The sequence below is a fragment of the Grampus griseus genome, assembly GCF_964374135.1.
Source record: "Grampus griseus genome assembly, chromosome: 3".
NCBI lineage: Eukaryota > Metazoa > Chordata > Mammalia > Artiodactyla > Delphinidae > Grampus > Grampus griseus.
The window spans coordinates 112,295,975-112,314,422 of NC_139019.1; the positions used below are offsets into that span (position 1 = coordinate 112,295,975).

General features: G+C 50.9%; 1 protein-coding gene across 1 annotated transcript; it reads right to left on the bottom strand.

Annotated features, from left to right (window-relative positions):
* Window positions 1-281: 281 nt before the first annotated feature.
* CXCL14 (C-X-C motif chemokine ligand 14) lies at window positions 282-8,408 on the bottom strand. The gene is made up of 4 exons (XM_082652355.1): window positions 8,150-8,408; window positions 7,871-7,976; window positions 3,989-4,102; window positions 282-1,424 (listed from the first exon to the last, which is right to left on the bottom strand). The coding sequence occupies exons 1-4, from the start codon at window positions 8,211-8,213 to the stop codon at window positions 1,409-1,411; spliced, it is 300 nt and encodes a 99-aa protein (XP_082508481.1). The 5' UTR covers window positions 8,214-8,408; the 3' UTR covers window positions 282-1,408.
* Between the last annotated feature and the right edge of the window lie 10,040 nt (window positions 8,409-18,448).

Here is an 18,448-nt window from a genome sequence, read left to right on the forward strand (position 1 = left end):
CCTGGCTGTTCTGATGAACCTGCCCCAGGTGTGGGAGCCAGGCAGGGAAGAAGCGTCCGCCTCGAAGCCTGGCTTTCTGTCTTCAGGACATTCTATAGAGGTGACGGTGTTGACAGGTATCGGGAAACACAAGTTTTCCTCCCCAGTGCATCTGTCCCTGTTTATTCAGGATGTGGTAAACATTTGGTTGTCATCCTGGCTTAATTAAGTAGAAAAAAAAGTCAGTACTCTAAAATTTTGGTACATTTCAAATATGTTTTATTACTTTTCTTTTTGTCTTAGAAAGAATATCAAACCTGCATGCAATGCTAACGGTTTCTGACATTTACATAGCATACGACACGATATGCAACACGGCACATACTGAAGGGACATGTGTAGAGGGGGCCTTCCTAAGAGTATATTTACAAAGGGAAAGGCGTGTGGTCATCTTAAAGAGGGCTGCACCGAAGGAGGACTGCACTGTTTAACACTGAAGAATTACGTGGGGAATCACAGATTGCTTTAGTACTGCATGTTCCATTGTCATGAGGAAAAGAAACATGCTTTGAAGGTTTTCCCTCGTCAACAGCATGTGTATCTGTAGCTGTATATTGTACGTGTATTTGTATATTTTTAAGTTTTCTCCTAAGATTTTCGCTACAGCATCAGTAACTCCACGTGGTTTTGAAGCAGTGAAACTTTCACAAACGCTCAGGTTGGAGAGAAGACCCAAGGACCATTCCTTAAGGACCTTCCTTAAGGACCATTTATTTGCCTCGCCATCCCAGGATCTTGGAAATGTTTCCTGGAATGTGTAAAAATTAACCCCGGGGATGAAGCACATTTCTGTGGCAGCCAAACTTGAGTTCCTCAAAGAACAGATGCAGAGAGATCTGCTCCTGCTTGCCCGACAACTGGGGCCATTGGGACCGCTGCTGAGTCCCCCTGAGGCTGTGACCGACCATGAGCCCAGGAGAGCTTGTGGCAGCTGTGCCGGGGCACCAGGACCTCTGAGCGGAAGCTTCCCGCGCTAGGAAGGGAGCAACGCTGCTGTGAAATGTCTCAAACAAGTTCCCTGTTCCTCCTAGGTGCTTATAAAGCTCAGATGTATAGTGATGTCTGGACAGATACAAAAAAGCATTTTTTTTTTTTTTTTAATAAAGGAAAGGCATGAGTTTCTCCCCTCTTCGGTAAAAAGCAGCTTGTGACGAAATCTGGAACACAAGAGAGAAGGGTCTCACATCTGGAAGCCTTTTTGCACACAGCTATAAAATGTAAAAACTGACCCCCGGTAAAAAGTGCTTTGTAACAATATTTAATTTGTGTCTTATGCCTGTGAGAAAGAAAGGGTTTGTTTTTTTAATCTGCAAAGCCCTTTGCTTGTGTCCCAACCGGTGTGAAGCTTTCCCGTCAGGGGTTTTTCACCCTATTCTTCGTAGACCCTGGGAAGAGAAAACACCCATTTCAGTGGCTCAGGATGAGGCAGGAAACGCACAGGCCGGTGTCTGAGCTTCTCTGCACCTGGCCTGGGGAGTGCCTCTCCCAGGACCACAGGAGCCCAGGAGAAGCAGGGGACACTTCAGAGGAGGCCAGCACATGGGCATAAATGCTCACCTGAACCTGGCTCTGTCCTTTCTACACAGCCTCCACCTCTGCAGTTTCTTTTTATCCTCAAAGCTCTAGGAAGCAAACCTTCTTGGTATATGAGGAAACTCAGAAACAAGAGACTGAAAGTCTGCCCAACGAACACTCAATGTCAATGGTGGCGTGGATGGGGGCAGGGGCAGAGGCATCCCTTCCCTCCATTTAGGCTTGTGTCTTTCTTTGTATTTAGCCCAAGAATACATGTGCTCCAGAAAAAAATGCCAGTTCCACAAGCCGCTGCCTGAAGACTGAAGGGCGGTTAGTGGGGCTGGGGCTGCCACAGAGGCCCGTGGCTCAAGGTCACTTCCTCTAGTAGTTACCAGAATGGAACTACTGTGAGCGCTCACAAGCTGACTTCCCCCTCACCTCCGCAACCATCTCTGTTTAGATACTTAAATCCCCTCCTTTCTGCCGCATGGCTGCCGTGGGACCACACGTCACATCCAGGTCATGCCCTGCTCCTTCCGCCTCGTTCCTGATTTCTGAGTAATTATGCACCGAAGTCAAATGCCTGCTGCTGCTGCTTCTGGTGGCAGCCGGAAGCTCTGGCTCTGAGCTCCTGGAAGCCCTCTAGTCTCGCCCCACAGCCTGGGCCGGCCGCTGCCTTCTGTTGTCTCTCCTCTAGGTTCAGCATTCTCTCCCTCTCCCTGTCTCTGCAAAGAGGACTTCAAGATGGTTCCTTTATCTCCACAAAGACATTTTCAACCTGTACAGAGGGAGGGGAGGCGAGGAGGACAAGGGAATGCCCACATCCTCTCCCAGGACACCTTAGCATTCCAAGAAGGAGGGATGAACTCATTTTGTAAGGAAGTGATGAGAGGCCTGGTAGCAGAGGTGCCCTTACCACTCTCATCTATGGATTTTGCAGCAACAAAAAGAGCGGGGCTGCATGGACCCAGGCTTGCCTCCTTTTCATCAAAGCTGTGGCCCCAGGTGGAGGGGTTGGGACAAAGGCTGGATCTCCCAGCAACCTGATGAAGACTTGCCCGCGCCTCTGTGAACTGGCCCTGCAGTCAGCCTCATTCCACTTTTGATGATGCAGGGCCCAGAGGGTGACTGGACAGGAGGTGTCCCGTGTTTGTCATGTGAGCTGCCTGGCCTGACCAGAAAGAGGGCTTCATTTCCAGTAGATTTATGGAAAATAATCTCTTGCTCTCATCACTTTCTATTTCAAGCAATTGTGGATGAGGCAGTTTTGGAGGCAGCACAAAAGGCTCAGGTACTGGGGTTGGGCCCAAGTGTCAGCTGTGGGAGAGCTGGTCATGGGCTGAGCTTAGGGAAGTGCTGGGGGTGGCGGGGAGGAGGGGCGATGGGAGGGTGGCGTGGGTACCCGCTGGAGGGAGGGGAAGGTGACGCCAGGAGACCTAGCTTCCTGACTTGTGCTCCCAGACAAGTCACTCCCCCCAACTTAGCCTCTGTTCCCCCCTCTGCGGGATGAGGTGCAGGCACCAGCTCCTGAGGAGCTCACCTGTGTGTGTGTGTGTACGTGTATGTGCACGCTTCCCTGGTCATGCTCTGCAGATTCAGGTGTAAACAGGCTCTGAGTGTGTGAGGAGTGGGTCTGCTCTAGGACAGGCTCACCTTTATGTAGCATAGGGGAGCCAGGAACTTGCCTCCCCCTCTGAGGCCAGACATGGGACCCCAGGAGATCAGAGATGGGAAGCCATTTTCTGATAATGGGAGAACAGCCCAGACCAGGTTGGGGTTAGGGGTCTAGTTCAGGACTCTGGTCATCTGGCCACTGCTAACCCCTGACGGTAAGAGCGGTTCTGATTTTAGAGGGTCAAACCCAAAGTCCCTCCCTGCACCTGTACAGGAAGGAGTTTATCAGGCTTCTGGGCAGCAGGGGGCATGGGGCACCCTGAGGGGAGACTATGTTGTTGGCAAGGAGTTGTCCTCATCATCTTATGGTTGTACCCACAGTTTTATAGTTAATAAACCCAGTCACTTAAGCAGCTGTGTTTCACCAAACCACACAAATCACGGAGAGAGAGAGCCATGCTGGGCATTCACCCAGCCATTTGACAGAGGGAAATTGGGGGTCAGAAAACTTAAGTTACTTAAATAAGGAGAGGAATTAGGACTACCCTAACTTCATAAAAGTTAGAATGAGACAAACTTTAGTTCGCAAAAGGATCAATTTTCGATGCTTACAATTGTCCAAGAGAGCAATAAGTGTAGCAGTAAGTTAAGTGGTGAGTTCCTCATCCCTGGGAGTATGTAAGCCATGTCTGGGTATCTGCTTATTGTGGCAACTGTAGTGGGTGTTCATGCCTTAGATGGGGCTAGATGACCTAGAAGGGGTCTAGACTCTGGATCTGGTAGGGTGGTGGGAAGGAAGGTGAGGGGCAGTGGGGCATACCTGCGCTTCTCATTCCAGGCGTTGTACCACTTGATGAACCGCTTGGTGCTCTGCAGCTTGGGGTGCAGGCAGTGCTCCTGACCCCGGTACCTGGACACACTCTTGGTGGTGATGCTGAAATGGAGCAGGATGGGATGGAGGGTTGAGAAGCCTGAATGACAGCCCCTCAGTGTGGCCTGTGGGTGGCCCTGGTCTGTCCCAATCAGAGCACTGAGAGACTGTGGCCTCCTCCCTCCTTTCAAGGAAGCCTACCCATATGCTCGCTCCCTGGCTCTTTGGAAGGTTCTGGTTGTCCCCTTAATCTGACTCCACGTTTGGGTCTAACCCTGTGCAGAGTGATGGGCTCTCACATTTCCCCCTGGAGCCCTCAAAGTCTGGGACAGTCCCCCACCCCCGAGCCCACCCCCATGCAGAGTGTTGCCCACAGCACTGATGGCTCCCTTGGGGAACGAAGGTCAGGGGACTCTTCCAGCTCCTCTGAACCTGGGATTGAGAGGTGGAGAGAGCTAATGCCAGCGAAGTATGCATGCCAAGACCTCATCCTTGGATGTGAGGAGCTCCATGGCAGGGCTTGGATGTGCCGTGGTCTCTGTCTGATCTTTCAAACCCTAGTTCCCCTGACCCTCTGCAGATTGTTCTGGGGCTGGGCATTTGTTGACCCTGAAGCTAAGTCTTGTTGGCCTTGAAGCCCATTTTGATTCCTGAGCATGAGTCCCAGTTATCTCACCCTTGGGCAGGAAAATAAGACTGCCCTTCAAGTCTCTATCAGCCAGTGTTCCAACACCATTGGAGGTCTAGCCATGTGGTAGAGAAGCAGGTGGCTTTATACAGAGCGTAGGGCCTGGGTTTGAATCCCAGGTCTGTCTGTGGGACCTTGGGTAGCCTCTCTGAACCTAGTTTGCGCATCCATAAAATGGGTATAATAATAGGACCTACCTCTTAGGGTTACTGGGATGATTAAAGATATAATCTATGCAAAGTGCCTAGCACAATGAATAGTTACTGTTATTAGCAATTGTCGTGGAAGATGGGATGGCCAAGAAGAAGCCTTAGTGTGTGAGGTCCAGCCTGGGAGGGAGGAGGAAGGGAGAGGCTGCTGCCCAGCACTGCTATGCCCCTCTCAGCCAGGGCTGGGCCAGGGTGGCAGGAGTTCAGAGGAAGTTTCTGGGTGGGTGGGGGGGAATGATGGTGTTCAAAAATGAGGGTCAACCTAGCGAACATGGAAAACTGGAAGGTGAGAGGTGAAGATGTCACTCCTTGGGAGGTGACACGCAGGAGCGAGGTATGGTGGTGGACTGGCTGCTGGGCTGTGGGCTGAGGGGGCAAAAAGGGGTGGTTGGAGGTTGGGATGGGAAGAGTGGGAAGGGAGGGACAGAGGTCAGCCAGCACTCCGTAGGCTCCTAACAGTGAAGTGTCAGGATGCCTGGGCCAAGGTCTGGAAAGGAGCAGGGTCGCCATGAACTCTGAGTCTCCCAGTTGATGGGGAGAGGAAATCGAATCTTGCTACCTGAATGGGGGCAGAATATTTCTGGGCAACCTGTTCTCTTCGCTCCCCTGTGCTCTGAGTTTTCAGGGCCTTCACCATGGCCTGAGCCTCCCAGGGCAGGGACAGGTCTTGTGGTAATGCCAGGTGACTGGGCTCTGCCTTCGCTGGCCCTCTCTATGAGACCTGTGGCTCCCTGGGTCCCTTCTGCTAGGTCTCAAGCATGGGGCCGGGCTTCAGAGTAGAGTCCAGGTCCCCTCCCCCATAGTACCTAGTCGCTCTGCAGGAATTTAGCCCATGCTTTGCTCTCTGCCTACAGTGCTGCCTTTGCACTTGGAATAAAAGGCTGTAGCCAAGCCAGATAAAAATCCCCTCCTCCGTAAGGTCAGCGTACAGGCTGAGGATCCCAAATCCTGAAGGTTGGGACAGCAGGGGAGGACGCTCAGCCCTCCCACCACGGTGCTCAAATGCTCAGTCATAACACGGGGACTTTGAAAATTGGTTGTGGGGTGAAGGCGTGAGGATTTCTGCCCCCAGCAATTGTGCAGAAATTCTGGGTCCTGTGTGCCTGTCCTCAGTGGTTCTGGGATACCGAGGGTTTCAGCAATAACTCGGGGTATATGAAACAAATTGCCCCTTCTAGAATCTTGGCTCTACTGGATCCTTCTGAGTGCAAGGACTCCCACTTGCAAAGCAAGCTGCGTCCCAAGCCTCATCAGAGATTTCTAGGTGACTCAGGGTGAACTGGAAAACTTCCTTTAGTTCAGCTTTGGGGCTAAAAACCGGCTTTGGGAAAAAAGCACTGGTCCCTCATGTGAGCTGGAGAGTCTTAGGAGCTTGAGAGGGGAGAAGACCTCCAGCCCTTCAGGGAGGGAGGTAGGGTCCTGGGTATGGGGTGGAGGTTTAGAAGAGGGTGACTGTGTGCGGATCTCATGAGACCCCTGCAAGTTTTCACAAGGCTACATAAAGCCTTCTCATGCACTTGCCTGGCTGTCAGTTTTCTCTCTATTCTGAAAAGTATAGCCACGAAAAAGGGCAAGCCTGTTTACTGAGGGTTCTGTCCTTTTGAGATGTCACTGCACCTCATACCCTGCTCCTCCTTTCCTGCAAGGACTCAACAGCTCAGCTTGGTGTGTGGAGCATTTTTCAGCACTGAGAGGGGTGCAAAGTTAACGTCCCTGTCATTTTCACCCCAAGAGAGCTGAGAACCCTGAGGGGCTTGTAGCTCCTCCCTCAGCTGTGTGACCTCTAGCTCCCACCCAAAAGGATTTTCTAGCAGTTTTTCTGGACCTGGGTCTGCAAGGCAAGGGGCAGGGCAAAGGGGCAGGGACAGGAGGCTAATTTAGGTGCCCAGGAAGGAAGGCAGAGGGGTTTAGCTCAGGCCCAGTGATTTTCTGAATTTCCCTAACTTCAGCCTGACTGCGCAGACCCCAGGTGGCAGTGGAGGGGGAGGGGGCGGTGGGAGCTGCCTTTGCAGACACTGTGTGGAGGCCTTTGGGCCAGCGGGGCCAGTGAATGGAAGGCACTTGCCCAGACTGAGAATAAAGTGTGTCCTGTTTCTGGGGGAGGGGAAGAGGGGCCAATGGTCCGTGGCAGATATTTGGTAGCTGCTTTGCCAAGGGCTCCCTTCCTGGCCAAGAGCGTATTGATGGGGAAACAGTGGTGCTGGCCTCAAGTGGTTAATTGGGAAGGCAGGGGAGCAAAGGAAACGCAGTGTTCTCTCGCTCTGCCCCACTTTTTAAAATATTCCCCGCATCCCCACCAAGCAGGGCTTCACCCTCATGGCACGTTAACTCCAACAGAGCCCTTTCCACAAGACCACTCAGGAACCCACAGGAGTCCAGCTGGTGTTGGAAGAGTGAGGATCGTTCTCAAAATGCAATCGCTAGAAGCCAAAAACCAGACGGCCACGGTCCCCTGATCAGAAAAAGGCCCTGAAAGGAGGTTCTGAGGACGTCAGACAATGTTTACTTTAATTCTTTCTCCAGTAACAGTAAGGCAGCACGCCTCACAGTTTGGGTTCCAGTTTAATAGTTCTGGGTGTATTCTGAGTGATTTCAATCTGGGTGTTCTAAGTTGGCACACGGAAGCCATTTAACCCTTGATCACCCTAGAAAGGGGGGGCAGTGCAACCCCTAGGCTACCCATTTGAATCCTAGCAAGGGTGAACTCCTCGGAGGGGCTGTTTCCGGAGCACAGTACCGTGACCCTTTTTTCAAACTCTCTTCCAGACTGCCGTGCCAGCGTCCTAAGGACTCGCTAGGCAATTACAAAGGCTCCGCCAAGGGCTTGACAAAGGCTGAGAGAAAGGCTTGTTAGCCCGACCCAGCCCCAAGCTGCGCCGCAGCACCCGGTTAAGAGCTGAGCGCACACGCTCGCGGCGAAGAGCGAGAACTCACATAACCATTTTCTCCTCGCAGTGCGGGTACTTTGGCTTCATTTCCAGCTTCTTCACGTCGCTGTAGCGGATCTTGGGTCCCTTCCGGGAGCACTTGCATTTGGACCCTGCGAGAGAGCGCGCGGGGGCTGCTCAGTTGCGCGAGGGGTCTCCTTCGCAACTCATTGACCACCCTCGGTGCCCACCCAGAACCCCAGGGATCCCGGGGAGCTTAGCAGTTGGCGTTGGGGGTTCCCCAGGACGGGCCGGGCTGGCGCCAAGGGACCTCCCAGGCACTCACCGTCCACGCGCGCGGCGCACAGCGCCAGGAGCAGCAGGAGCAGCGCTGCCGTCAGGACCCTCATGCTGGCCGAGGGGCGCGGCGCGGGAGCAGGGGCTCGGGGAGGGCGCCCGCGCGTCCGGGCGCCGGGCTTGGCTCTTTCTACCCGGAGCGCGCCTCCCGGCTCCACTCGCTCCTGCTGCGCCCGTCGGTGGGAGCCTCGCGGCTGTGGCACCCCGCAGCGCTCTGCGCTCGGCTCCGGGCTGTCTCCACAGTCTCCCTCCGCCCGCCCAGGCCTCTTTTAAATCCGCTCCGAGCTCATTAATATGCAGAACCACTCGGTGACTCACTGAGATTTCTCAACGCGGTTGGGGGGGGGGGGGCGGAGACCTTCCCCGCCCGCCGCCCGCCCCGGACCGCGATCGCAGCAGCGCACACTCAGAGCCACGCGCGCACTTGCACATTCAGACTCACATCCGCGACCCTCTCGCTCTCACACACGTTCTCCTTCATACACTTGCACACCCAGGCTCCAGCACGCACACAGAGCCAGAGCCAGTGCTCGGGCGCCACTTGACGGTGGCGAGGCTGCTTAAGGGCACTGCTTTTATGATTCTCGTGGTTCCCTCTGGACTGCTGTTGTGAGCCGCTGGGAGACCCAGGCCCGAGGCCCAGATTCTAGAGGAGACTTGAAAGGGTTTTGGGGCAGGTGCCAGGTGTGAGTGCCAGCAGGCCTGACTCCTAGAGCGTGAGCTGTCCCTGTTGGGCCAGCAGCACTGGTGGCCAGAGCACAAGGCCAGGTTTGGAGGGTGGTCGCCGCAGGATGTGCAGCAGCAAAGCCATGGCCTGTGGTCCCTGGAGCTGGCTCAAAGAGTGTGTGTGTGTGTAGCTTTGGCTAATCTGGAAGGAAGGCTTCCAAAAGTCTGTGGGCCTGTGGGGGGTGGGGAGAACCAGGTGGGTGGCTCTCTTCACTGTCACATCATTCTCCAGAGTTAGGCAGTGGCTGGGCAGGGAGACGTGACAGTGGTAACCATCTGGATGAAGTCCATGTTCTAGACATTGTGCCAGGATGTGTGGTGTGGCGGTGTGGGCCCAGGCATGGTGACAGAAATTCCTGCTCCACTATTTACCAGTGCAAGTGACTTAGCCGCTCTACACCTTGGTTTCGTCATCCATGAAGTGTGAGTAGTCACAGTGCTGCTGTGAGAATTCCACAAGATCATACCTAGAAAGTGTTTGAGTGCCTGACTAGCTGTTGGTGCCCTGGAAATATTACTTATTGGCATCATTATTATATATATCTATTATATATATATATGTTTATATATATATATGTTTATATATATATATATATATATATATATAGTTTTTTACAAGTACCTTTCCAAGTTGGTATTTTAATTTCTTTACTTGATGGGCACTGGAACAGGCTCAGAGAGAAGAAATAACTTTCCCAAGATCACATAGCCAGGACACAGGTGACTGGGCCAGGAAGGGCCCTGGTCGTGTGGCTGCAGACCTGGGGCTCCTGTCCCTGGGCCATTTGACTTCCTTCAGGCATGTGTGCCCTTCACTTTTTGGTGAAGCACTTCCTTGAAAGACCCAGCAACAGGAGATGGAGTGTGTCAGACTCCGAGGGTCCCTGGGCTTGGCTTCCAGACCAGACCTGGAGCCAGGGCAGAAGCTGCCAGGTTCTGCCAGCTCACACAGCTCTGTGCTGTCAGCCCAGCAGCCCCCTGGGAGCTCAAGTGCCAGAGAGGATCCTGGGGTGATGGGATGGACAGGCTGCTGAGGATTAGAGTGGGAAGAATCTCTGCTGTCTCTTCCTACTTGGAGAGCCTTGGCTGCCTTGAGGGGAAGCTGAGCCATGAAGAGCCAGCAGAGCCCGTGAATTGGCTTCAGGCCATGTCCTGAGTCCTGTGCAAGCAGCTGTAACTATACTTAAAGCAAGGCCAACAGATGGACACTTGGGTTTATGCAGAGGATAAGTGCAAGGGAGTGATTTTGGCATTTACATTAATTTTTTAAAGTTTAAAATTATTTTTTCTTAATACAAAATTAGCATGTTTGTTACAGAAAACACAGCAGAAGAAAATATAAAAAATACACACACAATTCCGCCCACTCAGCAATCTACACCAAGATGCTACAGTGTTATCTTTGCAAACCCTTCTGTCTTTGCTTACATGCAAGTGCACAAATGGGATCAGCATGCATGTCCTGTTTAATAACTGGCTTCTTTTACCTATCGCTATATCAACAGCACTGTTCCATGTGACTGGTTGTGCTTCTATAATATCTCTTTTAATGATATTGTTTGAGGCCATACAGTATAATGGCTAAGAACTTGGTGTCAAGAGTCAGACTGCCTTGGGTGTGAATCCTAGCTGTGTGACCTTGGCTTGTAACCTAATCCTTTTAGGTATTGATTTTCTCATCTGTGAGATGGGAATGGTAATTGTACCTACAGCATCGTGAGAGTTAAATAAGATGGTGCATATAAAGCTTTTAAGGTGGTCTGTTGCACAGAGTAAGTGCTCAATAAGTACTATTAGTAGTAGTATTTTGGTTGCAGTGTATTCCATTGTACAGATGCACCATAATTACTTTAAGTAATTACTCCCTGCTGGACATTTGGATTATTTTGAATGATATATTTTTACAAGCAGTGCTGTGTGACAAATATTCTTGTAGCTTAGTTTTGCAGTAGCCCTTTAAAACTTGAATTATGTCTCAGAAATAGAATCACTGGGCTGTGGGGCATGTGCATTTTAAGGCTTTTAACAAATTGCCCTCCAAAAAATATAGTACTTTGTTATTCTGCAAAAGGAATTTCTTTCTTTCTCTCTCTCTCTTTTTTCTTTTTTTTGGCTGTGTTGGGTAGCGGGGGCTACTCTTCGTTGCGGTGCGCAGGCTTCTCACTGCAGTGGCTTCTCTTGTTGCTCTAGGCCACTCAGGCTTCAGTGGTTGTGGTGCGCGGACTCAGTAGCTCTGCGGCATGTGGGCACTCTCAACCACTGCGCCACCAGGGAAGTCCCAGGAATTTCTTTAATACCAAGCTTTTGCAGAGCATGTGAAATATATATCTATATATTTAACAATGTTATTTTTATCACATTTGTTTCACGAATATGCTGATTAATTAAGTGGGATCTAACAGCACTAAGGATCATGGGTGCTGTGCTGTAATAGGAAAAAGTAGTTGACCCTAAAAATAGGGACCAATGTTTCCCAACTTCCTGGGCCAGACCAGAGCTCAGACATTCCAGTGTTTTGTCCCCATTTGTAAGCCTTAGTCTGTGTATGCTCATCTTTGGTTTGCAAAATACAGCCATTGTATCTTTGCAAACAGAGCTTATCCCCATTTGTGTGAGCAATTGTGGGGCTGTGGGTCTAGGAGAGGATGGGGGCCCCTGCTGCTGGTGGGTCTGTGGGTGAAGCTGCTCAACTGGGAGAGGGAAGGCGGGGCTTGACCCTGACTTCAGGCACAGACTTTCTACTGAGCTCAAGTGGGGAGTTTGAGTAGGTGGAGGTTCACATGGGCGAGGTAGTTCTTTGCACGTACAAAGGCACCACGTGATTCAAGTGGATCCCAGGGGTATAGTGAAGGACTACACATGCGTCCTGCCCTCTGGAGCACGATCCAGTATGTATGCGTGTGTGTATGTGTGACGGTGCCAGAAGCTGTTTACAGTCATGCTGGGTTCTATGGAAGAGGTAGACGCAAGGTGTGGGGGGCACAGTGGAGGGAGGAAGTAGTAGGAAGCCATTCCTTGAGGGCTGAGACCCTGGGGATTCGCATATTTGTCACGTTCACATTGATTAAGCACCCACTGCATGCCAGGTTCTGTGCAGGGTGCTAGGGATTTACAATGAGCAGAGGCAGACGTGTGCCTGTCCCAAAGGAGCACAGAGTCTAGTGGAGAAGATAGACATTAATCAAATGACCAGAGACACCCATGAGATTACCCCAGAGCTAGGAGCGATGAAGGGAAGCTGGTGTTATGAGACTCACCAGGGGATCTGACCAAGGAAGTGCCCATTGGGTTGGCATCTGAAGGATGAGAAGGAGTTTCACCAGTTGACAATGGGAGGGAGGGCATTCCTGCCCCTTTACAGTCCCTGCTTCTCACACAATGATCTTCTGGGGGAGCCCCTGCTCAAAGCCCTTCTGGCTTCTGATCTCACACAAGAGTTCCACTCAAGTCCCCAGCAGGGCTCTATGGGGCCTCGTGACCAGCATCTACCACTCTCCCCATGGCTGTGCTCCACCACACTGCCTTGTCTTATCCCTCAGACATGCCCAACCTGTCCCCATCTCAGCATCTTTTTGCTTGTTGGCCCCTCTGCCCAAACTGCTTCCCTAGCCAGATGTTGGTGTGTGACCCTCTTCTCCTTCCTGAAACTTCAGCTTGAATATTCCCTCTTTAGACCCCATCGCACTAGCATCCCTGCTACCCCAGCAGTCACTCTCTGCGCTGTTGACCGATTTTAATTTTTACACTGTATGTACAACAGCTTCACATTGTGCTATTTTCATGTTTGTTCTGGAGTGTATTGTGGGTCATCCTCTGATCTCCTCGTTCTGTGAAGTAGGTACTGGGTCTGTCTTGCTTGTCCTTTGCGCCTGCAGCAGTGTGTGGCACATAGTAGGGGCTCATTCCATATCTTTTAAGTAAATTTAAGAAAGCATGTTTCAGGAAAAAGCCCAGGGGTGTGAGAGAGCACTGCTGAATTCAGGCTGTGTAGACTACAAGGTCATGGGTGTGTGTGTGTATGTGTATGTGTGTGTGTAGGGGGTGGGTAAGGGTGGCCATTGGCAAGGCCACGTTCCCAGGAAAGTCAGCTCTTCCCCAGGGCATTGGCTTTAGAAAAGAGATCGCTGAGAGGAAGAGGAGGTGAATGAGCAGGAGTGTGGCTTCAAGGAAACCCCTCAGGTATCTGGACACCACCTCCTAGGTCTACTGAGAATTTGCATCTTGACTGGTCAAGGCTGGTTTCCTGCCCTGGGAGCTGGGAGATATTTGGATTCCTCTCCGCCCCACCCCAGTTCTTCCCAGGACTGAACTTCTCAGAGCGAGGAGTCCCTTTATGCTTCCCTGACAGTACAGGGCCATCCTAGACTCCAGAACTGGAAGGGACTGACACCCCATCTAGCCATTATTGTACAGATGAGGAAGCTGAGGTCCAGAAATGGGGTGGCTTCACACAAGCCTTCCAGAGCATGAATGTCAGCCTGGTCCTGCCCCCAACTTCTTAGAACATAGGGAGATCCTGGGCTCCAGAGACCTGTTTGGTCCTGTCACCACTCATTCCATGTGGGAACCTCAAAATACCTGCTCCTGTTGGGTAGTAGAGCTGCTAGCTGAATGCAAGCCTGGTGGGTGCCCCTTCCTCTCTAGCCGCCCCCATTGCTGGAGGTCTGCATGCCTCTCTGAGAGTCCAACCTATGGAACCTGGGGCAGTCAGCTGCATCATCTTTGCTGGTTCTTCTTTAGCACAGTCCTGCATACTGATCCCCTTCCCAGGGCCTTGCTCTGAGGTGGAGGGGATGTAGGGCTAAGGTCCCCCAAGTTCTTTACGCTTGGAATGTTTAGGGAACCTGCGCAACATAAGCCCAGAGGAAATGGTGCAGGGCATAGCCAGGTGGTGTCGAATTGGGCTCCAGGCAGCCCTGTGGCAGCAGAGGGTTAACTGAGGGTGCTGCGGATTCCCCGAAACACACGAGAAAATGCTTGCAGCAAATATGACGAACCAACAATGAGCATTTATTCGTTCAGTACTACCTCACTGAAGACAAGCATCTTTACTATGTTAAGAATGCCAGCAAAGATATTTTCAAAGAAGGCCCTAATGTATAAGTGAGCAAAAGACATCAAAGGACAATTCAGGGGGAAAAAAGAAAGAAAAGCAGTTATTAACCAACTCATAAAAAATGTACCTCCTCATTAACAATCAAGGAAAAGCACATTAATGCTGTAGTATCATGGCAACTGTGTTTTGGTCCTGCTCAATAATGAAATATTTATTTTAAATAGTAACATCCAAAGCTGCAAATTGAGGAAAGGCCACTTAACCTTTACTGGTGGGACAAGATTTGGGGGAACCATATTTATAGTATGTAGCCAGAAGGTTCGAAGTAAAGTATTTCATCCTTTTAATCCACTTCAGAAAATCCATTCTAAAAGTTGGTAAAGGAGCAATGCCACATGCAAAGATATTCCTTGTTAAAAATAGTTAACCCGAATGCCCAACACTGGCAGAATTGGTTAAGTAAACAATGAAAGCTTCAAATGAAATATTATACTGGTATGAAGACTCATGATTACAGAATCTGTGGAATTCCATGGAGTAAATGCTTATGCAGTAAGTAGAGACAACATAAGGTCATGTAAACACTGTGACTGCAAGTATGTGAAACAGCCACCGCTGTATAAAGGATGGCAAAGAAAGAGATACAAACGTCTTTCTCTTTGGGTGGTAGGACTTTGGGCATCGTTTAAAAGCTTCTCTCCTTGTTTTCCAATTTATTTGAATGTTCATATCATAAAGGAGTGCATTCCTTTATGAATGCATACAGGAGCATTCACTCAAAACAGTGAGGGCTGGGGCAGCCTTAACTCCATTTGGCAGTCCCCCATGCTGGGCGACGCGCATGTCTGCCCAGTAGCTGGCACCGCAGAATAGGTACGTGGAGTCCTCGGCGGTGCAGATAAGCACCACGCTGAGGGCCCAGGCGCCGTCTGCAGCGCTGTCCCTGCTTCGCTTGGCATGGCTCACTGACCTGTCCCAGCAGGCCTCCCGCTGCCTTGTCCTGCCTTGCCTGATCACTGCTTCCTGTTGGCAGCGGGGTCTTAGCTTCTGTGGAGGTCCTGCCAAGCCTTGTCTCCTGACGCGGGTCCCGGCGCTGCCCCCAAGCCTGCGCTGCCCCTGAGCCCCTGCCGGCCTCCAGCCACACCCTCGCCCTCTATTCTTCAGTTCCTGGAAAGCTCTAAGCTGCTTCCCAACTCAAGGCCTTTGCTGGCTGCCTGCTCTGCGCAAAGACTCCTGCCTTTGCCCCTGAGCCAGACTGGTTGCTGTTTTACCTCACGAATCTGCAAAGAGGTCGTTTCACAGGGACACCTTCCCTGACTGGGCACATCTGACCCTCCCCGCCCCTCCACTGTCCCAGTCTGGGAGAGCCCATGGCTGCCAGCACGCTCCATAGCCCCATTTTCTCTTTAGTACAACTCCTCACATCTACAAGTCTCCTTCAAGGTTTTCCCTATCAGTCTATGAGCTCCAAAGGGGAGGGTGGCTGTTCTGTGTCTTTCTTGTTTACTCCAGTACCCCAGCACCAGCTCAGGGCCTGGCACACAGTAGGTGCTCAATGTATGAATGAATGATGAATAAATTAATGTGTATCACAGTTAACTGCAGTCTAGTGAGCTCTGGAGTCAGACTTTCTGGCTTAGAATCCTAGACTACCACTGTGCCTCTGCTTCCTCATCTTTAAAAAGAGGATAGTAATAATAATATTACAAATGGACTGTGGTGAGAGTTAAATGAACTAACATAGGACAAGCACGGAGCGTAGTGTTTTGCTGCACAGTAAGTGCTCCGTAATTGTCTGTTCTTGTTTTATTTTATTATTATTATTATTAAATCTCCTAGACTCACCCACCCACCCCCAATCTGTGGGTTTGCTTGGCTAATTCCTTTTGCTTCATATGTATAAAATGCTTATATAACATTTACTCTGGTCAAGGACTGTTCTAAATGCTACACAAATATTAATTTATTTAATCCTCATAATAACCACATCATGTAGGTTATACCCACTTTACAGATGGGAAACCGAGGCACAGAGAAGGTAAGAAACTTGCCCAAGATAACTGGCAAGTAGCAGAACTGATCTTTGACTCCAAGCAGTCTAGCTCTAGAGACCTGCTCAGAACAGCCATATGCTGTCTCCTAGCGGGAGGGAATGGGGAAATACTCCCTCATCTTTTGCCCAGGTCTCACCACTGCTTTCCTCTCCCTGTGCTGCTGGCCTCTGGTCCTGAGCTCTTCTCCGTGGAGGGTATCCCAGAGTTCCCATCCAGCTGGGGTTGCCAGTTTTAGCAAACACAAATACAGGATGCCCATGCAGTATTTGGGGGCAAATTTATACTAAAAAAGTGTTCATTGTTTATTGGAAATTCACATCTAACTGAGATTCCTGTATTTTAACTGGTCACCCTATATCTAGCACCAGAGGGTGGCAGCATGGTTTTGGGCCACTCACCTTCAAGTGGTGGTTTCAGACACACAGACATGGCGTGCCCTGGGGTCTGCATGGTAGGGGTGGGAAGGGGACGGATAGGCACAATTGTGAACTCTCTTGGAGGGCAGAGTGGGCCTTTAGGCTCTCGCGGAGAAGGAGGAAGATTTCGTACAGGCAGGCGATGATCAAGGAGGACTTTACAGGTGGAGGCAACAGTTTAAGCAACAGCTCAGTGAAGGTCAAGGGCGCGCTAGTCAACAGGGCATGGAGAGTGCAGGGCAGGGACTGCGGTGGGGGAGGGTTGGAAGACTGAATGCATAGATCATGGCAGGGACTGCGGTGGGGGAGGGTTGGAAGACTGAATGCATAGATCATGGCCAAATTGTGCAGGGCCTTGCGGGGGTGCTGAGGAGTCTGGGCTTCATCACCTGGGTCATAAGGATCCACTGGAGAACGGCAAGCAGGAGGGCTATATGATTAGGTTTTGCCTCTTAGGAAGATCTATTGGGTAAAGAAGGGATGACAGAGCTGGAGGTAGGAGGCAAGAGAAATCTTGGTCAAGGGACGTCCTTGACCAAAGAACAGGGGATAAGCACGTTGTATACTTATTCCTGGAATTCTTTGCCTTTTCCTGAAAAAAGTAATGCATAGAGGGAGAATAAAAGATGGTTCTCAGTCCTGTTTGTGTTCCAGAGGGAGATGTTTGTGATGTTGGTGTTTTCATTTCTACCAAGCCTCTGTCAGTGGGTCTCTAGCGCCCAGAGGAAGGAGCACAGCAGAAGGAAGGATGTGATTGGGTCTGGGATGAGGGTGGGGTTATTCCTAATTTGCTTCTAAATCAGTGTCTCGGGCAGATGCCGGAGGACAAGGTCGAAGGCATTGCTCAGAGGATGTACCTGCCAGGTGAACATTAGCCTTAATTAATCTTGTGTGAAGAACACTCTTCAAGCAACTGTCTGAGATACATTGCAGTTTTCTGTCTTAGCGACTAGTCATTGCTTCTGAACACGTACAGGTTCCTAACAGTGAGCGATTTAAGGCTGTAAAAGAATTGTCATAAACAGCTCCCTGGAGCCAAGAGCACGCCCCAGATTTTAAGCACATAATGGAATCATATCAAGAAGCATGGACGGGAGGCAGGAACCATAAATCCTCCAAGTGCAAAATCTGTCCATTGTGAAACTTGCACAGAAGGGAAACCAGATGTGGATGCTGGGGAGAGAGGCAGCAGGAGGGATCGAGGCAGCGGGAGCTCTTGGGGCTGGAGACGCAGAGGAAAGGGCCCTGTGCACAGGGAGATGCCGCCCACTGAGAGCCGGCAGAGGCTCAGGCCTGGGAAGCAGGGCGGGTTTGCCCCGGTTTGTGTGGCTCGGGGGTCTGGCATCAAAGGGAAAAGGCAGAGGCTGAAGCTAACGGTGCTTGTTGCTGCTTCTTCAGCTGGACCAACACAAGCATTTTATAAACTTTTCCAGAATTTGTGCCGTTGAAGACACAACACTTGGAGCAGTTCTTTAACAATGGGTTTGAAATATTACAAAAAGACTAACTTTGTTTATCATGTAGAGGAAAAGAGTAACTAACGAGGAAATCCCTTTGGATGGGGTACAAGTGTGTTTGCCCAAGTGGTCCTCCTTGGCGTGAGATGGACGAGGGGGGATATATTTTATTCTGATGTGCCAAGTCCTTTGACAACATCAAGGTAAACACTTGCTGAGCGCCCACTCTGTGCCAGGCACTGTGCGGGGCTGCAGGGGCTGCAAGGAGTCTGGTGGCTCCGCAAGATGCCTGAGGTGGAGGGAGGCAAAGGCCAGCGGGCTGGGAGGAATCCTTGAAATGGGCTCCTGATATGAGTTCTGATTTCAGAGGGGGCGATGGGGCAGTCCCATTCAGAGAGGGGGCAGGAGGGCTGTCGTAGAGTAGGTAGGCTTGAAATGGACCTTGAAGGGTAAGAGGGATTTATACAGGCAGAGAAGGGGTGACAGAAGGGTGGGCCACAGGGACAGAACAACAGCAGTAAAGCCCTGGAGGCCAGAAAGGGTGTGATGAGTCAGGGAGTAGCTATCAGATGATAGAGC

What these genes read in the sequence shown, in the direction of transcription:
- CXCL14 (XM_082652355.1), bottom strand. Translation starts at nt 8,213, where the DNA reads ATGAGGGTCCTGACGGCAGCGCTGCTCCTGCTGCTCCTGGCGCTGTGC. An exon ending in GTGCGCCGCGCGCGTGGACG is followed by an intron (nt 7,977 to 8,149) that starts GTGAGTGCCTGG and finishes GCTCTCTCGCAG; the next exon opens with GGTCCAAATGCAAGTGCTCC. An exon ending in TGCGAGGAGAAAATGGTTAT is followed by an intron (nt 4,103 to 7,870) that starts GTGAGTTCTCGC and finishes GCTCCATTTCAG; the next exon opens with CATCACCACCAAGAGTGTGT.